The 19,161-nt window shown below is 37.1% G+C and overlaps 1 protein-coding gene across 3 annotated transcripts in view; it reads left to right on the forward strand.

Annotated features, from left to right (window-relative positions):
• Positions 1 to 19,161, forward strand: part of ncana (neurocan a) — an 81,083-nt gene that overhangs the window by 17,307 nt on the left and 44,615 nt on the right. For all 3 annotated transcript variants that reach the window (XM_084119321.1, XM_084119322.1, XM_084119323.1), the window contains exons 2-4: positions 6,696 to 6,763; positions 14,458 to 14,832; positions 18,865 to 19,039. In XM_084119321.1, the coding sequence (XP_083975447.1) occupies positions 6,697 to 6,763; positions 14,458 to 14,832; positions 18,865 to 19,039 (617 nt within the window). In that variant the 5' untranslated portion in view covers position 6,696. The remainder of the gene's footprint in view (positions 1 to 6,695; positions 6,764 to 14,457; positions 14,833 to 18,864; positions 19,040 to 19,161) is intronic.

Consider the following 19,161-nt stretch of genomic DNA (forward strand, 5'->3'; position numbering starts at 1 on the left):
AATAATCCCATTTAATTATTTTGCCCAAACACTGGAACATTTTTTTTTCTAAGATGTAAATAAAACAAAGATTAATGGGGTTCGTTTTGCAAGAATATATACCATTTCAGTCTTTCTACTTCAAAATTTCACATTTAACTCAATGTTACTTGACATTTCTTTGTAATTATTTGTGAAATTTCTGAGTGAAAATTGTTTCAAAGTAAATCCTACATCAATGTAGGTTTTTTATTTATATATATATATTCATTGTTTCATCAAAGTATTTATGTGCATGACTTTCATATCGCTTTCCACCGTTTTCTAGATCATGAAGGTTGCAATATAAATGTTAAAACTAAAAGCACAGTGATTTTTGTTTGTTATTCTCTATTTAAAATGTCACATTATATTGATTTTATTCACTCTGACTCATTTTTAAAGTTCCTTTCCGTTCTTCTTCAAAAGATGCAGATGAAGACGCCTCAAAAAACAAAACGAAAAACACTCATTGCATTTATAATCACGTAAAGTGACTCAACTGACATTTCAAACTAAATATCACTGATATCTTTGTAAGTCTGACACATAACTTGTTTTGCAAGCTGTCAGTCAGATGTTTTTATCTTTTTTTTTTTGCTCAGATGTTGCTTTTTCACAGCTCAGGTATCTTAAAATCAAGAGATAGAAATAGAAAGAGAAATAACACACATACACACACACTTGCACTCAGACGCACACACACATACTCACACACTCAGACACACTCACACAAACACACACACACACACACTTACTCACTCACAAAAGATTTTTTCATCTACTCATGCTGGAAATCCAGTGCTTAGTTCTTCCATGCCGTATCAACCTTGTAAACACAAGTTTATTTCCAGGTGGGCTGATAAGAAACCCGTGTGTTTGCTGTATTTGTGCATGAAACGGTCAGTAAACACACTACAGGCTACTATCCCGCTTTGATACGTCCCATAAACACACAGTTCTGCTCGCCGTTTGCTTATCATAAATGCTGCAGTTCCAGTATCATTATTGGTCAAGTCAAGTCAAGTCACCCTTCATTTATATAGCGCTTTTACAGTTTTTTCCAATTGCTAACACACAATTTTGCAAACTAGGCTGGATTTATCAAAATACTTCACATAATTCACAAAACTACACACCCAATCTGCAAAATACCTCATATATCCTTGCAGCACTGCAACCAAAACTACATATAGCATTATCAAAATCAAACTTTTGCACGAGATGGCGCACACTTCATTCATATTAGCAGATTTTTGTCTAACCAACTACACACTGTTGGTCATAATGAAGAGCACTCTCATCTTTAGTATGCTTTGCCATAATACTAAAATAGTTCAAATTGCAGAAAATTCTTCAGATTGTTCACATGCACAGAAATATTTGCAGACACACACACACATGCTGTTGAAACATTATTTTTAATTATTTTTCACCAAAAAAGTCAGTGCAACATATGCACAGGAGATATATTTACATTGGACTGAACAGAAATATGCTCACAAAAAAACAATAAACTGAAAAAGATTGAAGTGTTAACATTAAGCATTGAGGTGTTTGGTCAGGTGACACATGTATCGGCCAATCAGATCATGTCATTTTGAATGGCAGTGTTTTGAAATGGCAAACATGTGACTTTATGTCAGATTGTTGTGTGTTACGCAGAACCGTGTTTAGTGCGTTTAAAAAGTGCCATTTAGAATTGCAAAATGTGTGTAAAGCAGAAAATGTGTTTAGACTTTTGGAGACTTGAGAAGAGGTTTCAGTTTAAATAATTGTGCTGTGCGTGTCATTTTAGTGTGTTAGCAATTGGAAAAAACTGTAACAATATAGATTGTTTGAAAGCAGCTTTACAGTGATAATAGGAAATGAAAGTAACAGAGATTGTGTTGGCTTTACAGCCGCTCTAGAATAAAGTTATTGTCCAGCTAAAGTTAGTTTTTGATTGGTTAAAGCCGCGCTCTTGAATCGGCCTCAGCTGTGTCTCTAGTTACCGCTGTAAATAGCTCAGCTAACCGATGCGAGCTAAATCACCTCAGACAAAAACGCTGCTGAATCTTTCAGGAATTGTAATGCTAAACGCCTGGAGCTGCAGCGAGTCTGAGTTTACAGTCAAGAGAATAGCTGTTCACTCGCTCAGAAACTCATCTGACGTTTCAATGCTCAAGCTGAGCTGGTGCACGACCTTCCCATGCCTGTAAATAAGTCTTCAATCCCTCTTTTATTTGCGTCTTTCTCTCTATCTGGTTGTGTTTGGCTCTTAAATGCTGGGTGGATTCTGTAGGCATGAGTTGGCACATATTCTCTCTCCATGTTTCCCAGTGGAGGTGCTGTTGGCAGAGTGTGTGTGTGTGTGTGTGTGTGTGTGTGTGTGTGCGTGTGTGTGTGTGAGCTGTTGGCAGAGTGTCGGGATGCTGGTACCAGCTGGGAGAGATCAGGGAGCGAGTCCTCGCCGCATGCGACCACTTCACACTGACACCAGATTCACACACACTCGTGAACCTGGTGAGGCCTCCTCATGCTCAGTCGTTACAACTCCATGATGTTGAGTGAGCCAGACAGCTTTCCTTAGATAATTCATTGGCTTGGGTGTTTTGGGTGGTCGCTAGGGCGTTGCTAAGCAGTTACTAGGGTGTTCTGGGTGGTCGCTAGGGTTGTTTATAAGAAGCTACTAGAGGGTTCTGGGTGGTCATTATTAGTGCATTGCTAGGTGGTTGTTATGGGGTTCTGGTTGGTCACTAGGGTGTTGCTTAGCAGTAACTAGGGTGTTCTGGGTGGTCACTAGGGCATTGCTAGGTGGTTGTTATAGGGTTCTGGTTGGTCGTTGGGGTGTTGCTTAGCAGTTACTAGGGTGTTCTGGGTGGTCACTATGGCATTGCTAGGTGTTTGGTCACTAGGATTTTGCTTAGCAGTTACCAGGGTGTTCTCTGTGGTTACTAGGGCAATGCTAGGTGGTTGTTATGGGGTTTTGGTTGGTCGCTAGGGTGTTACTTAGCTGTTACTAGGGTGTTCTGGGTGGTCGATAGGGTGTTGCTAAGTTACTAGGGGGTTCAGGATAGTTACTAGGGAATAGCTAGATGGTTGTTAGATGGTTTTAAGCGGTAGCTAGGGTGTTGCTATGTTACTAGGTGGTACTAGATAGTTACTAGGGTGTTGCTAGTAGGGCTGTCGCGATAACAGCAAAATTGTAAAACCGCGCTACTGAGAAGCCAACCGCAGAGGAATGCAAGTAACCGTAGCAACCGCGATATTCGCATGTTTTCTTTTTTCATAAGGCTATACCCTTCTTGTTTTGAACTTTGTGCTTGTGTATTGAATGTTAAATAAGTTAATAATGATAATAAGACAGAGGCAGAGGCTTCATTGATTTGCTCTTAAGACTTACAGACAGTAAATGAGAGAGATCGACTGAGCGCGTGCGATTACCTGCGTCTGTCTTTGAGGTCAAGTCAAGTCATATGCGTGAAAAGCTTTCCGTGTCCAAGGAAAGCGAAATATTTGTCGTGTCATCCTCTTAACGTTTAAGGGGATTTACCGTGAATGGCATCAGCGACAGCGCTGGTCAGCATTCCACAGCGCGAGGAAGCCGCGGGAATCAAAAAGCAGCGAGTCACTGTCACAGTGTCTGGTTTGTGTTCCCTGGGTCACCACTAGATGTCCTCCTTCCCCACGGTGTCTGTCACATTCTGAACTACATTCCCCACGATCCTTGTTTCTTCATTGCACTCAGCTGTCCCTTGTCACTAATCATTGCACTCAGCCAATTCCCCATTAGCATTGTCAATTCCCTGTGTATATAACCCTGTCTGTTTTAGTATATGTCACGGAGTCCTTGTATTTATCACGGCACTTCCGAGTTCTGTTCTTGCCTGTTTGTCTTGTGCCTGTTTATGTTTGATTGCTACTTTGGTTTTGACCCCTGCCTGGACTGGATATTGATGTAACGGTTTTCCCTTATTAAACTTACTGGAATTGGATCTACTTTTCCTCTGTTCTTGTGTGGATCGTGACAGTCACGCATTGAATCAATGCCATTTAAGCGTCAGCTTCAGCGTTACCCATGCGACGCATTGCTGGTCAGCTCAGCCTTGAAAAGTGGAGCTTAACAACTTGTTTCATTACTATCTTTTAAAGAATCAGCGTTTTTGAACGTGTTCGTTGAATGAACGGTTTAATGATTCACTCAAAGACAGTCCGTTGCCGTAACAATGTAATGCGCGCTGATTGACAGCCTTTCAATGCGCAGAGACGCTGTTTAGTTTCGGTTACATTGGTTACTGAAAATGTAGGCTACTCGTTTTTGTGCATGCTGACCACATGGTAAAACCTATTTATAAAGCAACAAATAAATATAAATGTATCTAAATAAATAAATAAATAAATGGCGATAATACTGCATACCGCGCTATTGAGCCACTCAAAATTACCGCAAGGGAAATTCCTTCACCGCGACAGCCCTAGTTGCTAGGGGTTCTAGGTGGTAGCTAGGGTGTTGCATAGATACTTGGTGGTACTGGATAGTTTCTAGGGTATTGTTAGGTGGTTATGCTGTTGCTAGGATGTTACATAGCAGTTACTATGGTGTTCTGGGTGGTGATTAGGACATTGCTAGGTGGTTGTTTGGTAGTTTTAGATGTTGCTTAGTTACTAGGGCATTCTGGGTGGTTACTAGGGCATTGCTAGGTGGTTGTTAGGGAGTTTTAGATATTTTCTAGAGAGTTGATTAGTTAGGGCATTCTGGGTGGTGACTTGGGAATCGCTAGGTTGTTGTTGTTAGAGGGTTCTGGGTGGTCATTAGGGTGTTGCTAGGATCTTACTAAGCAGTTACTAGACAATGCTGACAATACTAGGTGGTTGTTAGGGAGTTTTGAATGTTTGCTAGGGAGTTGATTAGTTACTAGGGCATTCAGGGTGGTTACTAGGGCATTGCTAGGGGATTGTTTGGGGGTTTCTAGGTGGTCTCTAAGGTTGTTCGTAAGCAGTTATTAGGGGGTCTGGGTGGTCACTAGGGCGTTGCTAAATCACTAGGGGTTCTGAGTGGTTACTAGGGTATTGCTATGGGATTGTTAGGGGTTCTGGTTGATTACTAGGGTACTAGGGTGTTCTGGGGTTATTAGAGTATTGCTAAGTGGTTATTGAGGGTTTTAGGTGGTCTCTAAGGTGTTGATTAGCAGTTACTAGGGGGTTCTGGGTGGTTACTACTGCCTTGCTGGGTGATTATTAGGGGTTCTGGGTGGTCTCTAGGGTGTTGCTAAGCAGTTACTAAGGGTTCTGGGTCGTTAGGGCATTTGCTGGGTGGTTGATGGGATGTTATAGTTGGTTGCTAGGGCGATGATAGGAACTTGACAGTGTTAGGTGGTTATTTGGGTGTTCTGAGTGGTTGTTAGGGCGTTGCTAAGCATTTACTGTGGTGTTCTTTGTAGCTACTAGGCTGTAGCTGGTTCGTGCTGCAGTGTGGGAGACGAGTATTAAATTTGTATCCGTGTTTCATTACACTTAAGAGAGACGGGCTACAAAGCAATTTTACAGAAGCCAGACATTTCCTGTCTGAGCAGGATTAGAGAGGGCGTGAAGGATACTAAAAGACAGACCACCCACAGAGAGAGAGAGAGAGAGAGAGGGAGAGAGAGAGAGGGAGAGAGGGAGAGAGGAGAAGTTCAGTAAAACAATGAAAGGATGAAGCAGCTTATTACTATTCTGAGAGTGTTTTGTTGGTGTGTCTGACGGGTGGCTAGTGCTGGATTACAAAAAAGAAACGTTCCTTACCAGCACCCTGCCACGACATTAATATTCATATTCTCATCTCCTTTATAAAGGACACACAGTCTGTCTAATAAACCTCTGTTTGTCATTTCCCATCCGCATGCTGTGCGTGTGTGATGACTTCACCGACTGTTGTGTTTCTCTTATGTGTTTTTTTTTCCAAATATTAGTGCTTTATAGTATTTAGTGTGCATGTGCGTGAAGGAAAGGTCAGGGTTTGTTTGATTGTCAGCACATTTAGTGTATTTAAGTATTGTTATTTGTGTTAGAAGAAGGGACATTTTAAAAGGCAAAATCAAACATTTCATGTTAACCATAGTCAAAATTGATGTTTCTAACACAGTGAACTAGTATGCAAGACAAGGGCTGCGTCCAAAATCGCATACTCTCCTGAGTAGGTACTTATTTTGAAGAAGTGTTTACTTCACAACCACTAAAAAAAGTATGTTCTATATAGTATGAATGTGTAGTAAGAATATAATCTGGATGTACTACATCTGTCATGATGTCATTATCATGTGACCTACCAGCGCTTCCTTGTCATTCATAAATACTCTCCCGTGGCCTCATGGGATAGTAAAGGTATAGTAAGGGGTATATCCATCGTATGCACACTTCAGAAACACTTCCGTAAGTAGTAGGTACTATTTGCCTACACTTTTATGTGAATTCGGACATACTATTTTTGTCACATACTGTTTTTCGCCTACTATATAGTAGGGAAGTGTGCGATTTCGGATTCAGCCAAGGTTTTATGCCCCGATGCTGTACTGTTTTAGTACACACTCAAAAGTGTTTACTTTCCCATTGTCAGTGAAGTACATGCTTTATCTGTGGGAAGTGAGACGCAGCCAGTGTTGTTTTATAATTCTCTAATTGTCCTCTTCTCTTTGTTTGTTTTCTCTGTATCTCAGGATGTTGCGTGTGAGCGCTGGTGGGCTGCAGGTTCTGTCGGTTCTGCTGGTGTTTTCAGCGGGCTGTGGTGAGTTCTGGTTCACTCTTTCTCTCTCAAAAACATTCAAGCCAAAATAGGGCCACACACAAGTAATGGGCCGCTCACACAGGACATGTTCTCGCATTCAAAAACAACATGACATGGCGTCAACAGATGATGATGACGCCATGTAACCGATACCGATAACCGATAATGCTTTATATTTGAAAGCCGATAACCGATATATTGTCCGATGAATCTAAATCCAAATTTTTATATTTAATTTATATTATATTCTATAATATTTATATAATTTATATAAACATTAACATATATCGGCTGATACCGATAATTCTTTATATTTGAATGCAGATAATTGATATATTGTCCGATAAATCTAAATCCAAATTTTTATATATAATTTATATTATATAATATTTATATAATTCATATAAACATTAACATATATCGGCTGATACCGATAACCGATAATTCTTTATATTTGCATGCAGATAATTAACATATTGTCCGATAAATCTAAATCCAAATTTTTATATATCATTTATATTATATAATATTTATATAATTCATATAAACATTAACATATATCGGCTGATACCGATAACCGATAATTCTTTATATTTGCATGCAGATAATTAATATATTGTCCGATAAATCTAAATCCAAATTTTTATATATAATTTATATTATATAATATTTATATAATTCATATAAACATTAACATATATTGGCTGATACCGATAACCGATAATTCTTTATATTTGAATGCAGATAATTAATATATTGTCCGATAAATCTAAATCCAAATTTTTATATATAATTTATATTATATAACATTTATATAATTCATATAAACATTAACATATATCGGCTGATACCGATGCCGATAATTCTTTATATTTGAATGCCGATAATTAATATATTGTCCGATAAATCTAAATCCAAATTTTTATATATAATTTATATTATATAATATTTATATAATTCATGTAAACATTAACATATATCGGCTGATACCGATATGGTGGCCGATATATCGCGCATCCCTACTTTTTTTTATATGTTGCGAAGAAGAAAGCCATACAGGTTTGGAATGACATGAGAAAGTGTAAATGATGACAGAATGATAATTTTGGCTAAAATATCTCTTGAAGACCCCGTTATCCGCTGAGATTAACATTGAGTGTTCAACACTGAATAGAGGTGTTTCAAAACGTTTTATGATCTGATCATTTAAACCACTATCTAGTGTTACTATTGTGCAGTCTTAGTCTCAGTCCTGTGTCAAATGCCCTTGTTAGTTTTGTCATATCTTGTCAACCTTGTCCTTTTTTTAGTCAAGTTTTAGTTGATTAAGGAGGAAATACTCAGCAATGGTGTCGACTTATGAATTTACACATGCTTTGTCTTAAAGTGTATTAAAAACACCACATAGACATATAAACAACATTAAAAGCTGGATTTTCACCACAGGAGGACTTTAAATTCATATATATATATATATATATATATATAATATACCCACCCGTCACCTCAGCCAAAGCCCCCTACCGTTTAACCGGATCAATGTGTGTGTGTGTGTGTGTGTGTGAGCAAACACAAAATGCTTCATAGGCCAAATGTTTTCACTGGCAGCTTCAGTTTCACTAGGCTCTTTAGTGATGGGTGGCCGTTCTGAAGGATGATGGGAAATCACTCCCTCCTGCCAGGACGATTTACGAGCCTGTGAATTCAGACCGGCCCTCTTCAGATCGGACCTCAGGATATATGAGAGGAGCTTGCTGCTATTTACTAAGAGTGTTAGGCTGCGAGTTAATGTAAAAACTGCTGACTTAAAGCAATAAACCTATGCGATAAAATTAACATGCAAATAACGTTCCAAAATAAGTGTAAAAATGCACAGAAAAGTAAAATATTGTGCAGTTTTTATCTTGGCAGCTGAAATAAAAAATGATAATGATTCCATAATTTACTCAAGCTATACTAGGTGTATATGACTTCCTCTTCCAGCCGAACACAATCAGAGTAATATTAAATATTAATATAATCTTTAATATCATATAATATCTGTTACCGGATGCCAGTGATTATAGTTTATAAAGTTAAAAATATGGATATTTTTCTTACAAAAACAAAAACGATTTCCTTCAGAAGGCCTTTATTAACCAACTGGAGAATTTTTATTCGTGTTTTTTTTTTTTTTTATATAAAATATTTATATTTAGCTTTAACAATAGGCCTATCATAGAATATATTCATATTTGGAATTACCGTTTATTTTTATATTTTCAGTTTTCATTTTAATTTTAGTTTTAATAATTTTGTTAAATGTTTTTTTGTTTTTAAATATTTCTGTTTAACTTTAATTTTAGTATAAGTTTCAGTAATTTTTATGTGCATTTGTAAATTTGATTAGGTTTTTGATATTTTTATTTAGCTTTAATTTATATTTATTTAACTTTTTTGTCACTTTTTTAATGTATTTTAATGCCTTTACTTCAGTTAGTTGGCAAGGCAAGTTTTTCGTGTAATATTTATCTTTTATTTCAGCTTGTAAGAGTTTTTAGTGTGAGTGTCTGATGGACTGATTTCGTCCAGATTGAGTGTTCTCAGGATCAGTATAGTCGAGGTGTGCAGCGGATCAGCAGAGCTTTGTGTCGTTACAGCTGCATGTTTGGACGGCTGGCGAATGAATCAGATTTAGCGTATCGAGCCGAGCGAGCGCCGTCCTCTCGTCGCTCCTGGTTACCGAGCAGCGGTTGCCGTGGTTACGGCTGATGAGGACTGAGAGGTGTAAACTACTGCAGGTGCTGCTGTGTTTATTTGTGTGTGGAGCTGGCAAAGGTTATTCAGTTAATGCATTAATCTGTAACCCCCCTCTGGGAGTGTGTGTGTGTGTGTGTGTGTGTGTGTGTGTGTGTCAGCTACTGTGTCTGATGGAATCTTATTTATAAAGCCACTGGGGAGATTGATTTTTGGAAGTGTGTAAATGTGATTATGGGCTGTATTCTCATGTTTGATATATGGGTGAAACTTGTCAACAGCATGTCCAGCTCTTCTTTCACCCCAAAATATAAAAACACACATATACTGTATATACTGTATATGTGTGTAATTGTGGCTATATATATATATATATATATATATTCACTCAAATTCTTAATGTAATTCCTAATGCAATAAAGATAATGATTAAATTATCTAAATGGTTATAGACTAAGTCATGGTTGTATGCCTTCAGTTTACTTATTTACTAATTTAAAAAAAAAACATATTGTTATGTCATGTCTAATATACTAATATATGACATATTACTAAAAAAAGTAAAAATATATCATTTAAAATTAATTTATGAAAATGGATTATTCTGAAATTAATTAAAAAATGTACTTTTATGATGCAGTCAAATGCAATTAATTATAATATTCAATCAAATATGCAATAACGTTTAATTTATAATACTACAATGATGAAGATATAATAAAATGTATATATTTAAATGGCATTTTCTTCTTTGTAAGTATTTGTTTTGTTGCCTTTAATTTAAACTCATGTAAATAAAATAAATGTTGTAATAAGATAAGACACTAATACTGTAAAATAAAGATCGTAAACATCATGGCAGTGATAATTCAGGGAGGAAATAGGCTTAATTTTTTATGGTTTTTAAAATTTCATGGTGAGTCAGACATGTTTTAGTGATATTCACTCGTACGCTAATGAGTTCGGAAAATTGCTTGGTTTTTGCAGAAAGACAAACCCGTGGAGGGTGAATCCAATCCATCTAAATGCAGATTTGAGCTTTCATCACTTGAATTAACTTTATTCAAACTCTGGGATATACACTCATCCCTAAATCCATATGGAATGAAGGAGCTGCAATTGATTTTCAATGCATTAACCGTTACAGATTGTTCAGGTTGGCGAAGACTGGATTTGGGAGATTAGATTTCCTTTTCTTACTTAATCACTTAAAGCAATATTCCAGGTTAATTACAATTTAATATCTGGACAGCATCTGTGTGTAAAAACCAATGGGAAATGTGTTTAGAGTAACGCACTTCACCACCGGCAGTTCACAGCTAATAAATGTTTCAGATATGCATCTATCACAGAGTTTTGACAGTATAACACTTGCACATTAGTGTAAAACAACTCGCTTACCAACTTCTGTCAAGTCACACTAGTGTTCACAATGTTGAGGTCAGTGAGATTTACTTAATGCTGATTAAAGAAGTCGCTTCTGCTCACCAAGGGTGCATTTATTTGACCAAAAATACAGTAAAATCAGCAATATTGTGAAATATTATTACAATTTAAAATAACTGTTTTCTATGTGAATATATAGTAAAGTGTAATTTATTCCTGTGATCAAAGCTGAATTTTCAGCATCATTACTCCAGTCTTCAGAGTCACATGATCCTCCACAAATCATTCTAATATGATGATTTATGATTATTATCAATATTGAAAACCGCTTAATATTTTTGTGGAAACCGTTGGTACATTATATTGTATTTTTATTGTTGAAACAATAAAAGTATTCATTTCTTACTGACCCGAGACTTTTGAAAGGGCAGTGTGTACATCTTTAACTTCTAAAAATAAACTATAATACCAGCTTCAGATTTGAAACCCACTTTACTGTAAATTACTGTAAACACAGTTTCAATGTTTCTACAGGCTAGGAAATGAAAGTGGTTGAAATGATTGTCTGTGGAGACGGAAAACATGACAGCCGCTCTTCATAGTTATAAATAACCTGGAGTATATACAAAGATTTGTCAGTAATTGACTGAGTAATGATTTTGCATGTTTAAAACGACAGTGGATCTCTCTCTTCTCTTCTCTTCTCTTCTCTTCATTTTAGTCCATTAGAGTTCTGAAGTTCTGCACTTTGCATTTATGCATTTAGCTTTTAGACAACAAAGGCTTGACTGTGTTTGTACTGTATATTTACAGTGCATTATTTATTATATACAAGTGCCCCTATTATGCTTTTTCGGATATTACTGTACCTTTCATGTAGTGTGTAATAAAGCTGTTTGTGAATGTAAAAGTTCTGCAGAGTTTCACAGATCAAAGTGCAGATAAATGGAGTTTTTCCTAAAAGAAAGAAGTGATTCTGAACTGAAACGAGTCGTCAGCAATTCAGTCCCACTTCCTGCTAATTTGCATAATGCCCACCTCTGGTGTTGATTGGCTGAACAGCGTCTCTTAGCTGTAGCTGTAGTGTATCTGAGACTGGAAGAGTTTGTGTTGTTCATGTGGAGAAGACGCTGTTTTCTGCTGACAAAGCAAATCCACTTTGATGAGATCGATAGTATCAAGAGCTGAGATTCAGATATGATAATGAGCGTTTGGTTTTGACCAATCACTGCAGACTGGACCGTCTAACCAATCAGAGCAGAGCAGCTCTCAGAGAGGCGGGGTTTAGAGAGACTGAATCTTCGAATGAACCGTTTCAGACGCTGAGAGAAAAGAGCTGACGCTGCAGTGGAGATTATGAAGAAAATTAAAGTGTTTTTGATCTTGGATGCTTGTAAACCCATTGGAGACTCCAAAACAACATTAAACATGTTTAAACTAGCATTATAGGGGCACTTTAAGACTGTATCTACTGGGACCGGATGGAAACAGGCACTTAAATACCTTCAGACGCACATGAACACACATCAGACTGAGATCCAGTTAATAAGAGCATCTCTCAAAGTCCGTGACAGAGAGAATATAATGAGTTCAGCTGTAGATATTCCTTCCTTTCTTATGAAAGAACAAAATCACTTGAGTGTCAGTTAGAGAGTGGCGAAGCTTCAAAGAGTGTCTTTGTGTTTTTCCACTCAACTTCTGAAGTGTTTGGAGAGTTTGTGTCTGTTTTAATGAAGTGTGTTGAGATGGAGAAGAGCATTATTTCTGTGTTTTCTGTGTTTGACTCTTGAGGACGTTACAAAGGCGTTTGCTGTAATAACCCGAGGAACAGTAAACTGGACTTTTCTTCTGAAATCTGAATTTGTCTTGATGTAAAATAAAAATGTCCATATTTGCTTCCTTGAATCACACTCACGCTCTTGTGAATGATTCATCAGTGCATGTATTTCCAAAGTAGAAATATTTGTCTTCATAATCTTTCATCAAAATATAATAACTTTCTCCACCTCTGAAACTATACTTTCCTTCTCAGCTGAAATCATCTGGACTGCACAGGTTATTAGTTATTGTTAAATCAGGGTTATTATTATTGTTAACTAAAAAACTATATCATCATATCGTCCAGCCTTAAAACTTGTATAATTTTTTTGTCAGTGTTTATTTAAAAACATCCAATTATGCAGAATATACAATGGTAAATATTTCATTAATGAGTTGTCAATACAATATACAACAATACAAAAACCAACTGAAAACCAATGTGGCCACTCAGTGTGTGTAACCGCAGTCACTCCGGCCGATGGTGACGTCACACACACAACCTCTATTAGCCTAAGACACCACAAATGATTTAAACTCAGTAAACATTGCATATTTCAGCTTTAAATGAACCCTCTGGTGCTCTTTACGTGTCGGTCAAAAATGACCGAATTTATTGTTTTTTATTTCAATGCAATTAATGTACTATATTTTAGTTTGATAATGTTTTTTATTTAATATTTTGTATTTTTAGGGGATTTTATGGTACTTAATTATATTTACACTGTATTTATAATCCATTTATTCACTTTTTGAGCATAGACCTGAAAATTTAATTTCCAACTTAAACTGTGGTAAATCATGAATGCTTTAGAGCGACAGATTGAAGTTTGATCTCTTTTCAAAGACGACACTTGGCAGATTATTGCTGAAGTGAAAAAAGTTTTAAAAAGTTACAGAATTTTACGTTTATTGTTATGAAAAATGTGCAAAAATACTATTTTAAATTTTTATATGAAATTTATATTTTCAAAAACATGTTTTACTCTAAAACTGTGAGAAAATCAAAGCCATAAATCTAAACAAGTTGTGTTAAAAATTTTTGCCTAATTTCTCAAAAAATGATCTTTCAGTGAGAGTGTGTTCGGCTGCAGTACCAAACGCTTCCACTAGAGGAAATTCGTCTCCATTAATTTCCAATGCGCTCAGTTTAGACCACGAGGAGCACAAGTGGGACTATTTTTTCAGGACCATTTAATCTGTTCAAATCATGTCCATTTTTTTTTTTTTTTGGGGGGGGGTTCACACAGCAAGTGCCAAAACCTTCACCAAATTTCATAGAATTCCGATGAAGAAAAAAATTCTTTAAAAAAATGAATGTAACATTTTTCCGAAGAGCGCCAGAGGGTTAAACCTGTTGATTTCTTTCTACATCAACCTATTTATTCACTTTTTGAGCATAGACCTGGAAATTAAATTTCCAACTTAAACTGTGGTAAATCTTGAATGCTTTAGACTGAAGTTTGATCTCTTTTCAAACACTTGGCAGATTATTCCTGAAGTGAAAAAAGTTTTACAAGTGAACAAAAAAAAGTTTATTGTTATGAAAAATGTGCAAAAATACTATTTAATTTTTTTTTTTTCAGGACCATTTAACCTCTTCCAATCATGTCCAAGATTTATTTATTTATTTTTTGGGTTCACACAGCAAGTGCCAAAACCTTTACCAAGTTTCGGCCCATTCGGATGAAAAAAAAAAAGTACCATTTTTCCGAAGCTCTTAAACCTGTTGATCTGTTTCTCCTCTCCGGCAGGCGTGACTGAAGCCGAGACTCTGGTGACCGTCCGGAGAGTGACCCATCCTCCCTTACGCCGCCCGCTGGCAGAGTCTGCGCTCCTCCCGTGTGTGTTCACCCTGACGCCAGCCCTAGTCCCGGGACACGGCCCCTACATCCACTGGACCCGCGGCTCAGGGGCCCAGGAGAGGACGGTGCTGTCGGCCCGGGACGGGGTGGTCCGGGTTCACCAGGCGTACGCGGGTCGGGTCAGTCTGCCCGGATACTCCGACAACCACCTGAACGCGTCGCTGGCGCTCGATCAGCTCCGGTCCAATGACTCCGGGACTTTCCGATGCCACGTCGCTCTGGGAGACAGTTACGAGCAGGACACAGTCAACCTGGAGATCACAGGTCAGATCCACACATTACTTAACATTAGTTAACTAACAATGAACAATACATTTGTTACAGTATTTATTCATCTTTGTTAATATTAGCTGTTTTTTCATGTTAGTTAACAGTGCATTAACTAATGTTAACAAACACAACCTTTGATTTTATCAATGTATTAGTAAATGCTCAAATTAATATTAACTAAGATTAATAAATGCTGAAGTATTGTTCATTCTTAGTTCATGTTAACTAAGGTAGTTGACTAATGTTAACTAATGAACCTTATTGTAAACTGTTACCCATATTTTATTACACACAGGATAAAATATGATTGGAATTAGTATAATTTCATAATATAACTGAAATAAAGTATAACTGTTATATAGTATAACTGAAATAAAGCTGAAATAAACTAAAATGTAAATATTAGATGAAAAAGTTTAATCATTAAAAATAAAACAAAAACAAATAGAAATGTAAGCTAAATAGAAATATAAAAAAATGACTAAAAATGATAATAACACAAAAAATCACAAAAACTTAAAATGCAAATGAACTGAAAATATAAAAATAAAAGCTCATTCAAAATATTAATAAACACTATAATAGTATATAAATAATACCACCTTAATTTGCGAACAAGGGCTAGAATGTATAATTATTCGTTTTTTTATAATTCAAAAATAAATTTGTATTAAATTTTTTTGGGTGTTTTGAATTTTTTTTAATAATATTATCAAATATTATATATTTTTAATATCTTATTTACATAGCACTTTTTGCAATAGACCTTGTTTCAAATCAGCTTTCCAGAATTTGTGAACAAGGGCTAGAAATTAACAGTTTGAATCTATAATTATTATTTTTTTAATGATTTATATAAATTATAAAAGTGATAAAAAATACAAATTTTATAAATGCATAACATTTTGGTGTTTTCACAAATAATTTTTATAATATTTATAAAATATTGTAATTTTTATAATGCACTTTTCACAATGGACATTGTTTTAAATTAGTTGTACAGAAAAGCATTACAGTAATTATGTAAGGTGCTCAGTAAAAGAAAATGAAAGCTTAATATATTTGTCTGTAAATCCCCAGTGAGCGAGTCAAGCTCGTTATGAAAGTCGTTCGGCAAGGCTAAACTAAAACGTGACCTCATCTTAAACCAGAACATCAGTTTTCTGATAAAGATTCTGGAAATCTGCCGGCCGGCTCTTTAATGATTCTCAGAGTCTGCTGTGAATTAATTACCCCCTCATTACATCGATTCAGACTGTCAATATCACACTCATTTGAGGTTTTTCCCTAATTTCCCGTCTAACTTTAGCTCAGCTTTTTTTTCATTTTCATCTGAGGATCTAATTAACTGGTTAATTGGCCATAATAAGTCTTTAATTAGAACGATCTGATTGATTACCTGAGCTGCAAATGAGATCATGAGGAAAACAGGTGACGCTTAACGAGGGAAATTACAATTACAACTGCAGATAAATCATCTGAAATGTTCTACATATATAATGTACAGCTGTAAAAGACAATGATATTCGCTAATATTACTGATTTAACGGACAATGACTCTGAAGGTTGGAATAAACTACATGATTTTTGCAAGTCAGCAATAGTTGGCAAAAGTCTGCAGATTTTTGGGCGGTCGGAGTTGACAGATTTAGCAGAAACTGACGTAGTTTTGATGGACAAATACTTGGTTTCAGACAGAGATCACGATCCTGAACAGACAACTAAACAAAACAATGTCATTACTAGAGGTTCTGACAAAATGTTAATTGCTGCAGTCTATTTAAAATGTTTAATTAATCTAAATGAATTATAAAAATAAAAAAAACTGGGTTGAATGAATGATTCAATGACTCACTCATAAATCCTTCACTTGTTTCATTACTGAATGAATCAGTGCTTTTTGAACGATTCTCTTAAAGGGTAACTAAACCCTAAACCAACTTTTTTTAGTTAATGATCTGTAAGAATGGGGCTTTATTAGTGCTGTTCATTGATTCGAGTAACTTTTTTGACATTTGGGTATAAAGTGTTTTAATTCTACAATATATGGTGTAAAAACGTCTGAGTGCTGCCCTCTTCAGGTTGAACGGTGGCTACTGCAGTTGAATTTTCCTATTGGATGTTGCGGTACTGCGTGACGTAAGCAGGTTCTAGCTCACCACGCCCTCCCTTGGTACGAGCTCACCACGCCCTTGGATGAGCTAGCGTAGATTTATCTGTATTTAGTACAGTGGTAGGTGTAGTGTTGCTAGTGGCAACAGCACTGCTGGACTGCATAGCTTTCCAGCAGACTTGGAAATTAGGCGCCAGTGTTTGCATGCACTTGGCCTGGAAGACCGTGAGTGTGAAACCTGCATTTTACGCGGAATTGCTTTTCCAACGCAATAGAGGTGGAAATGGGCTTCTCCACACAGCTCGCGCTGAAAAGCGACGCAGTGCCAAACGCTGCTCCTCCTGCATGGACTCCACCACCGCAGCGGCGTCTTGATGTGAGTGATCATATATATTTTAATCACAATTTATGGTTAGGCTAAAGTTAATCCTCTGGGGTCGACAAACGCGGCAGCGCATTTTGCTGGATTTTTTCACATAGCGGCAAAATATGAAAATGCCTATAGAGAGCGCGCGCTATTGACATCAACTCGATAAAACTCATCAGATGCATGTACTTTACGTCGTCTTGCGACCCTGTGAGTCACTCTCCATTTTAGAGAGTCTGACAGCAGGTCTCAGGTGCACGCCCCCCCCCGCTCACGGTTCGTCCCCTCTATCTCCGCTGGGGTCTGCCCACTTTTCTAGCATTTTTCAAATATTGCCAGTGGGTGGAGTCAGGCTCTCACCAGGGGTTTAGTTACCCTTTAAAGGGATTCTTCACCGATTAGCTTTCAGCTTTGTATCAGTAGAAACCCAGTAGTGTTTTCGAGTGGCCGTGCTTCCCTCCCTCATGTCCCCCTGAGACGAGAGATTTCTGTATTGTGTGTCTGGAAAAAAACCAGATGACGCAAAAATCGTCATTTATCGTCATCAGAGGCTCTTTTGTCCAGAGGCGAGAGACTCCAGCCAGTAGGAGGAGCTCGTCCCGCATGTGTTCAACCCGCCCATAGGGGGATCTCACGATAAAACGCCATCTTTTCAGTTTCCAGTCGACTAGTAGCCTAGCTGTGTCATTTCTCCCGACACTGCCCTCTGTAACCGGTAGGCGTGGCTTGGGAGTGTCCTCGTAGGGCAGCGAAGCAAGTGCATTCTGGGAGTTGTAGTCTTTCATCCACACGAGCCAAAAATACATTCTCTGGCTTTTCTCAGTCTAGAAGGCACCAACTTCTAAAATAATTTCACATTTCTACTACATAAATGACCCAATTTAAATACACATTCATCTTTCCAGCGGTGAAATATCCCTTTAAATGAATGATTCAATGACAAATACATGTTTAACAGTCACTTGTCGCCACCTACTGGTGTAACGATGTAACGATACAATCTTTATTTGAAACACAAACTTACTTTCAAAAGGTGATTTACTCTGTTTTGATCACTATCGTAGACATCAGTGTTTATATCCGAACTATAAACTTTTATCCCAGTTCTTCTGTGATAATCTGAAATATTGTAGGCTAACACAGAAATAACAATATATGCACACACACACATACATATATTATATATACAGTATATATGTGGACACACACATACATTATGTTATATAAACACACTTTTATGCAGTTAATCAATTTGACATATATACAGTACATACATGTATGTTTATATATGTAACATCTTGTTTCGTCTCTATGTGCAGCGGAAAGACAATAAATCTCATGTATCTTGATATCACGGCCAAAATGATCAAATCTGAACAGTTTTGACTGCTTTTTAAAATAAAATCAGGTATAAGAAACATGCAGATTATTAAAGAAACACTAATATTGGCCGACAGCAACCACTGTCCCGAGAGCTTTACCGGTGCCGGTCCACAGAAAGCGTTCTCAGCTAATGAACTGTGTGTGTGTGTGTGTGTGTTCTCAGGTGTGGTGTTTCACTACCGTTCTCCTGCGGATGGATATTCCCTGTCGTATGCGGAGGCCGTGCGAGCGTGCGAGGATAATTCGGCTCAGATCGCCTCGGTGGAGCAGTTGTGGGCCGCGTTTCACTCCAGTATGAACAACTGTGAGGCCGGCTGGCTCAAAGACCAGAGCGTCAGGTCAGCAACACCAGCGAACCAGCGTTACATCTCATGCATGTCGAGTCACCTTCATTTATACTGCGCTTTTAACAATATAGACTGTCTCAAAGCAGCTTTACAGTGATAATAGGAGATTACAG

This window comes from Abramis brama (assembly GCF_963993115.1).
Source record: "Abramis brama genome assembly, chromosome: 7".
In the NCBI taxonomy this organism is placed as follows: domain Eukaryota; kingdom Metazoa; phylum Chordata; class Actinopteri; order Cypriniformes; family Leuciscidae; genus Abramis; species Abramis brama.